The sequence below is a fragment of the Schistocerca cancellata genome, chromosome 1 (assembly GCF_023864275.1).
Source record: "Schistocerca cancellata isolate TAMUIC-IGC-003103 chromosome 1, iqSchCanc2.1, whole genome shotgun sequence".
In the NCBI taxonomy this organism is placed as follows: Eukaryota; Metazoa; Arthropoda; class Insecta; order Orthoptera; family Acrididae; genus Schistocerca; species Schistocerca cancellata.
Genome location: NC_064626.1, coordinates 528247824 through 528261010, shown reverse-complemented (window position 1 = coordinate 528261010; position 13187 = coordinate 528247824). Strand labels below are relative to the sequence as shown.

At 42.3% G+C, this 13187-nt stretch overlaps 1 protein-coding gene across 1 annotated transcript in view; it reads left to right on the top strand.

Annotated features, from left to right (window-relative positions):
* The window catches only part of LOC126179316 (acid sphingomyelinase-like phosphodiesterase 3a), a 1154906-nt gene that overhangs the window by 1011098 nt on the left and 130621 nt on the right, over window positions 1-13187 (top strand). The window contains exon 4 of the mRNA XM_049924599.1: window positions 2754-2822. Coding sequence (XP_049780556.1) covers window positions 2754-2822 — 69 coding nt within the window. The remainder of the gene's footprint in view (window positions 1-2753; window positions 2823-13187) is intronic.

Here is a 13187-nt window from a genome sequence, read left to right as displayed (position 1 = left end):
CGCCAAACACGTGCTCACAACCTGCACTCGTATGGTATCATATGGTATTGTATTGTTCACGGTTGTCGCACACAATTTAGCTCTGGAGGCAGCATTTCACGAATGGAGATAGGCTTATAAAAATTACGACAGTATTCACCGTTGGGCCGAGTATGTAATTTATGTACCATTAAAATTTAGGTAAGTTTGTAACCCTTGAGAAAATGATGTGGTACAAGGCATCATGTTAATTTTCGTGTTCTTGGAAGTTGTAAAGGATTACTGTTCGTATCTCCAGTTTTCCGTAAGAAAATATAACAATAACTGTATTGAAAGCACGGGAGAAATGAGTGCTGGGCAGTATGGGTGAACACCGAATGTAAGTCCTGGAGACAGCGAGTGATGAAATTTCCGATTTTCAGGAAGAGATCAAAAGAATGGCGAATGACCATCCACGTACCGATTGAGTTACAACAATAATTTTATTTTAAAAAGTTCATTTCGCATGAGACGTATCAGAATCGTAGAAGGCTGGCAGGAGAACATTCATAACTGAAGTTTATGTTTATGTTTGAAAACAGAAAACTTGGATGATGGTGGTGGTAACGATAATTGATGAACGATGAAAAATATAGTTAGGTGAATTTTTCTCATTCAAAACATTTGCCACTGGCAACACAGAAACAAAACACAGTCGGCAGCTAGTCACATTGCCTATAAAACGAAAGAGATTGGCAGAGCACTAGTGTTTTTGTGTGCTACATGGAGCGGTAAACCTTTTATTGAACAAAATTTTAAAAAATTATGAATGTAGTCCTCAAGTAGATTAGCAAAACGTCCTCTACTTTCTCAGACACATCCAAATGTCACTATTAGCGGAGTGGAATTACGTCATTCATTATTATGAAGTTCACTTCATTTGAGAACTTATTGTAAGAAATACATTTGTTTACGAAGAACATGTTGAAGGCTTTCAGCTTCCTTCAGTTGACGTAATACGTACTTACAAGGGAAACTCCCCATCGCACCCCCTTCAGATTTAGTTATAAGTTGGCACAGTGGATAGGCCTTGAAAAACTGAACACAGATCAATCGAGAAAACAGGAAGAAGTTGTGTGGAACTATGAAAAAATAAGCAAAATATAAAAACTGAGTAGTCCATGGGAAACATAGGTAAAATCAAGGACGCTCTCAGCACAGGAGCGCCGTGGTCCCGTGGTTAGCGTGAGCAGCTGCGGAACGAGTGGTCCTTGGTTTAAGTCTTCAATCTTCAATCTTTTCATCTCAGAGTACCACTGGCAACCAACTTCCTCAAATATTTGCTTCGTTTATTCCAATGTCCGTCTTCCTCTGTAGCTTTTACCCACTATACCTCACTGTTCGTCTACAGTTTTTACACTCTACCGCTCCCTCAAGAACCATGTAAGTTACTCCCTGATGTCCTAACAGATGTCCTATCATCCTGCACCCTCTTCTTGTCAGTTTTTGCATATATTGCTTTACTCGCCGATTCTGCGGCGACCTTCCTCATTTCTTACCATATAAGAGGACCTAATTCTCAACAATCTTCTGCCACACGAGATCTCAAATGCTTCTATTGTCTTCTGTTGCGTTTCTCCCGCAGTCAGTGTTTCACTACCATACATTGCTGCGCTCCAAACGTTCTCAGAAACTTCTGCCTCAAATTAAGGCCTGTGTTTCGAACTAGTAGATTTCTCTAGGACGGGAATGTCCGTTTTGACAGTGCAGGTTTGCTTTTCATGCCCCCCTTGCTCGTTCTATCATGGGTTATTTCGATGCCTAGGTACCAGAATTCTTTAAGTTGTTCTGCTTCGTGATCACTAATTCCGATTCTTAAGTTTCTCGCTGTTCACATTACTGATACCTCTCATCTTCTATCGATTTACTCTCAAACCATATTCTGTGCTAATTAGACTGTTCATTTCATTCAACATGTTCTGTAATTATTCTTCACTTCCACTACGGATAGCAATGTCATTAGCGAATCTTCTCATCGATATCCGTTCACCTTTTTTAATCCTATTGTTGAACCTTTCTTTTATTTCCGTCATTGGATTCTCAATGTACAAATTAAACTGTAGTTGGAAAAGATTACATGCATGTATTACACACTTTTCAATCGGAGCACCTATGACTTTAGAAATGTTTTAATGTCACTAAAGTATTTCTATATTTTATTTCTCCTTCTCAGGGGTTGAATTACGGGAAAAATTGGAACACGTATTTTCTCATTTCTAACCGAAAAGCTAAATACAAATTTTCAGAGACTCAACGTCCAAAGTGCTTTCGCAATTAAATTTTTAAAATAATATAAATAAATTTAATAAATAAAGTAATATCGGCAGTTATGTCAGGTATAATCTGTGATTGATGTATCAATAACTGAACTAAACTGGTCTGCGGACACCACATTATTCACATTCATGTGTATTTAAAAATATATATATCTGACATTGCGTTTTGCACCTGGTAACAGTTTTCCTCCGTCTGACTTGCTAGCTCTTTCTGCTTTATGAGAAAATCAACCACGAATCATCAGACAGTAAAAAACAGTTAAATGGTAGTTTTGCTGTTTCGGGAACGTTACGACATATGTATACCTTGTGGTAATAGTCATAAAATATGGTACATAAAGCTCATTGTAAACCAAGCAATGTTCAATGTACGGCAAAGGGAAATGATTCCTGTAAGTAAATTAAACTTACACATGCTTCGTATACACATTGCTTTAGTTCACGAATTTTTTGTTGCAGGTTACTTCTGGCACATCACGGACATCCATTACAATCCTCGTTATTCAACTAATGGTGACTCCCGTAGAAGTAAGTAGCATTGATCAAATTACTATTCAGATATAACAACATACGTAGCAGAAATTTCATTGAGCATTTTAGTTTAGTATTTTATTAATTATTTAACCATTGAGAAATCCATAAATGAATGAAACCTTGTTCGCATGAGACGTAGGGTGGTACAAAAATGTGATTCAGTGCACAAAACAGTAGAATAAAATACATACTAATCATACTATCAGAAAAGCTAACAACAATGGCATCTTTAAATAAATCTCACACTGTTTAGTACCACTGTTATTCGTCACAATCTCAACTCAACGAAAGTCTTTTTCCGGATCGTCAAAAGTGTGGTACCTACTAGACTGGGTCGCAATTTTCAACACCAAGCACAAGAAAAACTTCAGAAAAAATAGTGACACCAGCCCATGTATTACAAAAATGGAAAGAGTTATGCTTGATGGTTATCGTAGTACTTCAATGAAATTTCAAAATATAGTTTCACAAAGGGCGACAGCGCTTCTGAAGAATCCTTTGGGAAGGCCATTGTAAATAAGGCTTTATGATTTATGGAAACGGCGTCTGAAAGAAGCTTTCTGTACGAGTTCTAGATGCCTGAGAAGTTTCTGAATTATGAGTACTAATGAGTTCTGTCATTTGGAGCAAGGGTGGATACTACGCAATAACAAATTCTATCATCAACATCAATAAACAAATGATCTACCCCATCACGTCACGCAGTCTGTTTGTAATATGAGAGTGGCGGACCAGTACAGCACGTGGGTCAGCAGTGGCAGCCCTGCTCTTATTCGTATGCTAAACCCTCTCCCCCGCCCCCGTAGCCCCATTGTGGAGTCCAATATACGCAAATCGCGGGGACCCGGTATCGGATTTCGTTATGCACAGCAATTTCTGCGCTGCAGCGCATACCCTCCGGAATAGATAAGTAGCATTTCACCCATCCTACTAGAAGTCGTTACGTAATATACATTATTGATCTGTTCTACCAAGTATGCGAAAGAGCTGCTGCCATATTATCATACGTGAGCGCAAGGATACTTGTAGTTTAGAACATCGTTTATATTAGCGTAGAAGATATCATTCACTGTAGGTCGTCTGGTTCGAATTCTGATGATGACAGGAATTCTCATCACCAGTACCTGGGTGGCGAATGGAGGAGAAGTGGCCTGTAGTTGATGATCAAGAGACTTTGTGCCTGGGCCCCAGGTTAAACCTTCGCATCGTTACCCTGGAGCTGTGTGTATTTATGTGAGTGTGCGTACAGAGTTACAGGGGGTGGATAAAAATGTGGAAACAACAAATTACGTTATCTAAGAAACCCGTTGGAATTGAAGACAACTTCCACTCGTTCCGGGTTGTATATGGTTTTGAAGAAAATCTTGTACTATCCGTTCTGGAAAATACATCTACTCCTACATATACATCCATACTCCGCAAGCCATCTGACGGTGTGTGGAGGAGGGTACCTTGAGTACCTCTATCGGTTTTCCCTTCTATTCCAATCTCGTATTGTTCGTGAAAATAAAGATTGTCGGTATGCCTCTGTGTGGGCTCTAATCTCTCTCATTTTATCCTCATGGTCTCTTCGCGAGATATACGTAGGAGAGAGCGATGTACTGCTTGACTCCTCGGTGGAGGTATGTTCTCGAAACTTCAACAAAAGCCCTTACAGAGCTACTGAGCGTCTCCCTTGCAGAGTCTTCCACTGGATTTCATCTATCATCTCAGAGACGCTTTCGCGATTACTAAATGATCCTGTAACGAAGCGCGCTGCTCTCCGTTGGATCTTCTCAATCTCTTCAATCAACCCTATCTGGTACGGATCCCACACCGGTAAACAGTATTCAAGCAGTGGGCGAACAAGTGTAGTGCAACGTACTTCCTTTGTTTTCGGATTGCATTTCCTTAGGATCCTTCCAATGAATCTCAGTCTGGCATCTGCTTTACCGACGATTATTTTTATATGGTCATTCCATTTGAAATCACTCCTAATGCCTACTCCCAGATAATTTATGGAATAACTGCTTCCAGTTTCTGACCTGCTATGCTATTGTAGCTATATGATAAAGGTGCTTTCTTTCTATGTATTCGCAGCAAATAGTGGCATGTTGAGGTTAGGATGATTGATGTGATTATGGATCATGTACCCTTCTCTCCAAAGGAGGTCACGAAGATGGCATATTATTGGTGACCAGCAAAAGTGCGACGCTTCATACACACTTTCACTAAACCATCCTGGACGATGCGAGCTGTGTGAAAATGGCCCTGTCGTCTTGTGAAACAATATGAACATTGCAACGCAAACACAATATTGTGGAATGGACCTTAATGGCCAAAATGACGACAAAATCCTCGGAAGCAATGCGGCCATGCTGAGGAGCCTTGGTTCCCATGGATTACCACGATATGGCTTCCCAAATCATCGCCTAATCCCTGCCATTTCACTCCTGCGACATAAAGTATAGCAAAATCTGGGAACAGCGTGAAACAAGATTTCGACCGAATGACAGTGTTTCATTGCTGCATCATCCACGTTTTCTGCCTTCGGCACCACGTCTGCTTCCTAAGTGTATTTGAATCACTGACGTGCGTGGTTATGAACTTCCAGCCCGCTGTGTAATTCGCTGCTTATGGATTACCCTTCGAATTGTTTCGGTGCTGACAGAGCTCGCTAGTTCTGGAGTGACTTTGACACCGTCCGTCCACTTACAAGTCGTCACAACCCTCTTCAAACAATCTTGCGTCACTATCAGTCAACGCAGACTCTCTTCCGCGTTGTGATTTAGCGGTTGATGTTTTCCCGCCTTCCTTGTATGTGGTACAGATCTTCGATACAGTGCCTCTTGAAACTGCAAACGCTTCAGCTGCCGTGGTTACGGAAGCACCCAACATGCGAACAGCCACAGTTCGCACTCACGTCTACACAGGACACTGTTCTGACCACGACGGATACTTGCATCGTACTGAGGACGTCGCACAGGTGACTCTCCTCATCAGATACAGCAGTGCAACCTGCAGGCTTGGCCAGTATCTGCATTTATGTTCAGGCGGGCACTTCTCGCCGTGTTTCCGTGTTTTTGCTCAACTCCTTTATGTAGAATGACCTCACAAAACGAGGTGTAGCTAAAGTCCCTTGGCGCTTTATGAGAAAAGTAGGTAATGTCCCGGTGTTGGGTTTCACACTTTCCCTTTTCGCCATCGTGCGCACATACACCCATTACAATCGTCTGCACTCGTCAGATTGACTCCAGACACAATTCCCGTAAGCCCTGAGAAAAGAAACACCCAGATCTTCGCCGCCAACAACGCCATTACTCTCTCCCAATGCGTTACTGTGGGTTACTGCCGCACTGGCGTATGTGGCAGGCACGAGCGCCGCCGTGAAACCCTCGTGAACGTCGCATACGGATTCCACAGCGTCCTCCTCTCTTCGGTGCATCTGGTTCTTTCTCGAAGGTACATGTATGCCGCATTTCATGTAATTGGAAGCTCGTATCTGTCTAGAATGTTTTCGTAACCAAGTGTTTTCGTATTTGCGATCCGAATGAAACTTGGAGGAAGTGGTACACATCCTTAAGAATGTTCACTGACTATAAAGACGTCATGTAAACATTTCTTCACTGCCAGTAGACAGCGGTGTCTTACGAAACTCTCGTTCTATTGATTTTCGAGGTTTTTTCGTCAAACTGGACTCGTGATACGTAGGATTAATAGAGGAGGTAGAGAATATGGTTGTAAGTACAACACTCAGAAAGGAACTGACACAAGAGAGGAATCCCCTCCTAAGAGTAAGGAATATCCAAGGAAAATCAAGATGTTAACTTCCGAAATGAGATTTTCACTCTGCAGCGGAGTGTCGGGACCTTTGCCTTTGGCTTTTGTTCGTTGCATCTGCTCGGGCGGACGTTGTAAGACATCCGTGTAGCCTGCCAGTGTGGCCTAGCGGTTCTAGGCGCTACAGTCTGGAACCGCGCGACCGCTTCGGTCGCAGGTTCGAATCCTACCTCGGGCATGGATGTGTGTGACGTCTTTAGGTTAGTTACGTTTAAGTAGTTTTAAATTCTAGGGGACTGATGACCTCAGAAGTTAAGTCCTATAGTGCTCAAAGCCATTTTTGAACATCCGTTTCAGTTCGTTGTTGATCGATTAACTCAGTTTTTTTTTTTATTACAGAGAGCAGCTAACACTCTGACCGAACACGCTGAGCTACCGTGCCGGCGCCATGTCTCCGCAGTATCCTTTCCTTCAGGAGTTCTCGTTCTACAACGTTCGAAGGAGAGCTTCTGTAAAGTTTGGAAAGTAGGAGACGAGGTACTGGCAAAAGTAAAGCTGAGAGGACGGGGCGTGAGTCGTGCTTGGGTAGCTCTGATGATAGAGCACTGGCCCGCGAAAGGCAAAGGTCCCGAGTTCGAGTCTCGGTCTGGCACACAGTTTTAATGTGCCAGGAAGTTTCAACACGTTTACTTACGAGATCGCTTAGTAAGCATGAAAGCGTGAAGGCGGAGAATCACATTCAACTACATAGACGGATGCTAAAGATAAATGTATATCACGGAGAAGTTTAGTGTCGAAATGTCTGAGAAATTACGCTAAAAGAGGTGTAGTGTATAGCTGAAAATAGTCCAATCACGATTTGGATTAACAGAAACCCAAAATTTCATCAAAATGAAATATTTGTTGGTGCAAAGAGACAAGTGAGAGATTACTTCCTCTGATAAACAGTTTCCAAAGCGTTTGTGACAGATATTCAGAGAAATTCGTGCTAAAACTTATCATCGGTCGCTCTTCCCACGGATGATTCAGGACTGGTGAAATAAAGAGGGAGACCGCAATGATACACGAAGTACTCCCCCCACACACACGGTAAGGTTTTCTATGGAACATAGAAGTGAATGTACAATATTTAACCAGTCCGTAAAACCTTCACTCACTCCTTCGCAGACCAAAACCGAAGTCGTTTGCCAATCGACGAGGCCTCTGAGCAGCAACAGGACCATTCAAGTGAAATCCTCTCTTTTTATAAATTTGCAGGCTATTTTGACCGATATTAGCGAAAGAAAAAGCTTGTAGTTTGGTAGGTCGGGTCACAGTCTTCTTCACTTACACAATCTACGCTTCGGTCCTTCTGCTGGTATCTTCTTGGGGATGTTCTGTTTCCCCGGTTCAGCTAACCAGAGTCTATGACGCGATCTCAGAATATAGAAGATTTTAACTTCAAATTGGACTAAGTCAATTGTTCTGTGACAAACCAGCATTCTGAATTACAAATAAAATCCTCTTTGTTTTAGATGATATGTGTGTCTTAAGATTGTCACGTACAGTACACAGTTGTTTCTGTGGTTGCTACCAGGTAATTTGTTAGGTCTAACTGGTCAGCGATGAGGTTTCTACATCCTGGTTCTCCATAAATTCTGTGAACAATCTCTGATAAAATGTCGAACTCCTAAAACGTCACGTTGGAGCACAATTATTTTTCCTGACACGAACGGAATTTACAATATTGATACATTGTAAAAGATGAAGTTCCCCATTATGGCGCTAGAGAAGCCCCTCAGGTTCGACCGACCGTCGTATCATCCTCTGCCAGTGGCGTCATCGAACGTGGTTTGCTGGGCATGCAGTCGGTACACCACTCTCCCGAAGTTGCCGGGTATCTGCACCTTCTAAATGCTACTATTCGGTTGAGTAGCCCCTGAGTTGTCATCACACTGCTGAGTGCAACCTGTAGCTGCCCTCCAACAGAGGAAAAAGTCCCTGACAGTACCGGCAAGCGAATTCTGGGTCCCTCGTGTGGCACTGTAGCCCGCTGACCACACAACAACGCAGGTGGCCATTGATACATTACGCCACAGCTAGATAGTGCATTTTCATTAGGATCATGCAGCCATTTTACTATTCGATTCTTCGTCTCAAATACACTCACCTCCACAATTTTGTTTTTTAATATGTCTTAAATGCATGATGTCAATTTGAGCATGTTTCAGTCCCATTTTCAGGCACGTTCTGCAGGTCACCAACAACACTGAACAACAATATTTGCCATTTTTCATGTTCCAGAAATGTAAATTGAATTTTCTTATAAAATCGATGATGCTAAATGCGAAAATGACAAGAAAATGGTACGCGTTTAAGGAGATAAAGGGTCAGTGTTATCTAGTCTTAATGAGAAATAAACAGGAGTGCACACAGTCGAAGTGATAAGAACATAACTTACTTGGATGTTAAAAACGGCTGCTTTTTACCTTTCCCTTGTATTGTGGATTTGGAACATCTCCAGAGATCGTCGAGCAATAATGAGACAGTTTAGACTTGCTCAAACGCCCTGATATCGTTTTCTCTTTGTCGGTATGAATTGGTGAAAATGTTCCGCTTGTTCATCGCTGACGGCTCATCAATTTTCTGGGAAGAAGTCTAAGTGGGGTGTAACATAAGTATTTTCAGAGACATATGGCTGCCCACTGCTTTTTACGATGATATAAGGTGCTTCACTACGTCCTTATATTCTGTGCCAGGAAGTTTCCCAAGAAATTTCTGACCAAGTCTGGGAAAGAATTCCATGCTGTCTTCTCTTTATCTTGTAACAGTGCATCAGATTCAGGATCATGGGAGTTTGGGGTCGAATAAATATTCCCTTCCTGATTTTACTTCCAGTAATTCGTGTAAATTTATTCAGATTTTTAAGCTGAATGCTTCTTTGTCTTGGTTCACATTCTTAATAAAGTTCTCGATTAAACCTATTTGCACAGAAAACAGCAATATTTTGTGTAGCCGAGCTACAGGCCAAGAAGTACGGCCAGAGCTTTGAAGTCACCACAGATATTCCAGTTGTATTCACTAAAATACATACACCTTGAACGACTGGAGACAAGACATTCATATTCACATGACATGTACGTTAGTATGTTCTGCAGAAATTATTAACATTTGAACCATGTCAGCCCACGCGTTCAAAGTCAAAATCGATATGTCGGTGCAACACTACCTAAATGTGCCTGCGGCTCTCGTTGTCGTTATAAACCGAAGAAAATGGATAAGTGAGACTTGAGCAAACGTGCAGGATTACTCGCAGACGTATGCGCGAACGTACCGTCAAATCAGTGAGCTTGAAAGAGGGCGCATTATTCGTATGAAACAATGTGCGATGCATCCATCCGGCAAACTGCTGATCGTGTACGACCAAATACTTAAGCAGTGCAACGAGTGTGTGCAGAATGGTTCACGGAAAGCCTAGCACATGACGAGATGAGTCAGGTCGCACCACCCAGACCAGCCCCTGAGAAGATCGACACATCATCCGAATAGCCTTGCAGGGCGGATCTGCATACTCCTCGGCTCTGACGGAAGAGTGGAACATATCGTACACTATCAGGGGAGACAGTTTATTACGGCATGTGCTACCTTAGGCGAATGTGCAGAAACCTGCTAGACGGCCGTGGCATATAGAACGAGGTCACTGGGTATAAGAATGGCGTCAGATAGTGTTTTTGGACGAATCCAGGTTCTGTTTCTTTGAAATAGATGGCCACATTTGGGTTCGCCGTAAATAGGGGGACTGGCAACACCTTGACTGCATTCGTACAAGACACACAGCGCCAACTCAAGACCTTATGGTGTTGGATGATTTTGGGCACAACAACAAATCACAGTTGGTGCGTGTCCAGGGCACTGACACCATTGTCAGCTCTGTGAAAGGCATCCTGCGAACCGTAGCCATATTCATTCTACATAACACTCAAGATGCAATTTTTCAGCAAGACAATGCATGACCACGAACACGTCCTTCTGGTGTCACAGGATGTCAGACTTTTTCCCTGGCCCGCTACGTCACCTCAGCTGTCACCAGTCGCAAATGTGGGGGTTATGGTGGAAAGCCGGGTGCAGTGCTGTGACCCAATGCTAAGCACCACTGATGAAACCAGGTGAATTCAGCATAGATGGCTACACCACAGGGCGTCATTCACGCCTTATACGCGTCGATGGGCAAAACCTGTGCCTACTAGGCAACAGGACACATACTGAACCGAGGAAACTGAAATGTTAATCATTTCCGCAGAACATACTGATGTGCATGTCCTGTTAATATGATGGTCCCACTCTAGTCATTCAAGGTGTTATGTTTCTTCTGCACATGAGTGTACTATCAACGGATTTTCCGTGTTGGCATATGTCTCCTCCCAGTGTACTGCACAACCGATTGAAATTGATGGCAACGCATTTCCACTGTTCACTAATACTGATTTCAGACTTAGTTTTGATGCTCCTATGAACAGTCACCAGCCATTGGGGCTATGTTCTATGTCAAGTTTAATCATAAGACCAGTTACGTTTTTACAGAACACTAGATCACTCCCACTGAAAAAGAATCTTCCAGAGTATTTTGAAGTGTCTGTAAAACATATACCTTGACATTCTTAACAAGGGCTCTTTATTACTGGAGTCTAGATGCCAGCAACTCTGCGCCACTTTATGACAGACGCAGGTCTCTCATAAGATTGTTTAATTCATGTTGAGTGATTGCATGGCGAGTAGATGACGAGATGTTCGCCTTTAACCTAGGATCAGTGGAAGACGACGAATCTACAACAGCATCTGTCATACCCGCGTCGCATTAGGTTGGTTCTTGCTCTTCCTCGCATGAACTACTGAAATAAGATGTGGGAGGTTTTGGAACAGGTTGTTCTGCACAATGATGCAGAGGATCAATAGCTGAAGGGAAATTGCGTGCTCTTCACTGGAGAATCATGCAAAAACAGCAGTTTGTCGACTGATCAGTCGGCTCTCCTCATACCCTGGAGCAGCAAACAGCGTGCTTGGTCTTTTTGCATGTAGCCAGTTTGTGAGACACCTATTTCAACAAACGTGTGACGCCCACTTATTGTCCATATCACCGACTTTACAACCAAAATCAGCCGCGCTGTCTAATTCACCTTGCGCGGTTCGCGCGGCTTCCCCCATCGGAGATTCGAGTCCTCCCCCGGCATGGGTGTGTGTGTTGTCTTTTGCGTAAGCTAGTTTAAGTTAGATTAAGTAGTGTTTAAGTCTAGGGACCGATGACCTCAGAGTTTGGTCTCATAGGAACTTACCACAAATTTCCAATTACAACCAAATCAAGCATCACGTGATATATATATTTTTTTCAGAAATATTACCTAACCGTAAACATAACAAAAATTGTCCGCACTGTTCACAGACTTAGGCGACACGTTTCTGGTCAGTATGGATAAAGAAACACAACACACTCACCCAGTATGTCACCATGATCACAATGGCGAGTGCAAATTCTGATTACGATCACTGCAGAGTTCAAAGTTTTGGAAAGCCTTCTTTTGATAAGCACAAATTTACTTTTTTGATAGTCAAGCGTCACGTGATCGCCGTCATTATTTTCTGTTCACTGTTAACACATTTAGGTGATTTATTTCCAACGATATATTTCAAATTAGTTCAAATGGTTCAAATGGCTCTGAGCACTATGGGACTCAACTGCTGTGGTCATAAGTCCCCTAGAATTTAGAACTACTTAAACCTAACTAACCTAAGGACATCACACACATCCATGCCCGAGGCAGGATTCGAACCTGCGACCGTAGCGGTCGTGCGGTTCCAGACTGTAGCGCCTTTAACCGCTCGGCCACTCCGGCCCGCTATTTCAAATTAGTCACTTCAGCTAACGATAAGCATATAGCACTACACAGTCGCCCAATACCTCACTATGACCAAATGCAAATTGTAACTAAGCAAAAATTTAACACCACACATTTTCCCTGGAAAAATTTTTAATACAAACTAAAGCATGATATTCAGAGTCGGTACTTCATTTCAAACAAACTACCAAACGCTGGCCAAAATATGCGCTAGCTTTTGTGTTCTCAATGTAACTAGCAGTAGCTTGCAAACCACCTAAATAACCATATGAGGAATGTAAAATTAGGAAAATTTTTCTCGCTGAAGAATATCCAAAATCCACCAGATTTAGTGACAAAACTACTAATTTGCAGACTGATGAGGTTGTTGATGTTTCTTATACGGCCAGCGATAAGCATAGTGATGTAGCTGACCTGCAAACAATGGATAATTACTTTGTAAGCAGACAACTGCAGTTGTCATGAATCCTTATTTTCGGCACTTGGGAATATTCGGTGATAACATATTTCTTAAAAACCCGAAGCAGTCTTCAAAAACTAATGTCATATTCATTATCAGCTCCCTCAAATTAGCACTAAATGGGTAGTTTTATATGAGGAGGATTTTCACTGTTGACCAGTGTTATCGAACTCGGAATCTAAGTTCCAATGAAGATGTCAAGCAGCCAACATCACATAAGCTCATCAGACGAATATTGGTGACGAACAAATTTTCAAGAAATAAGCTTCT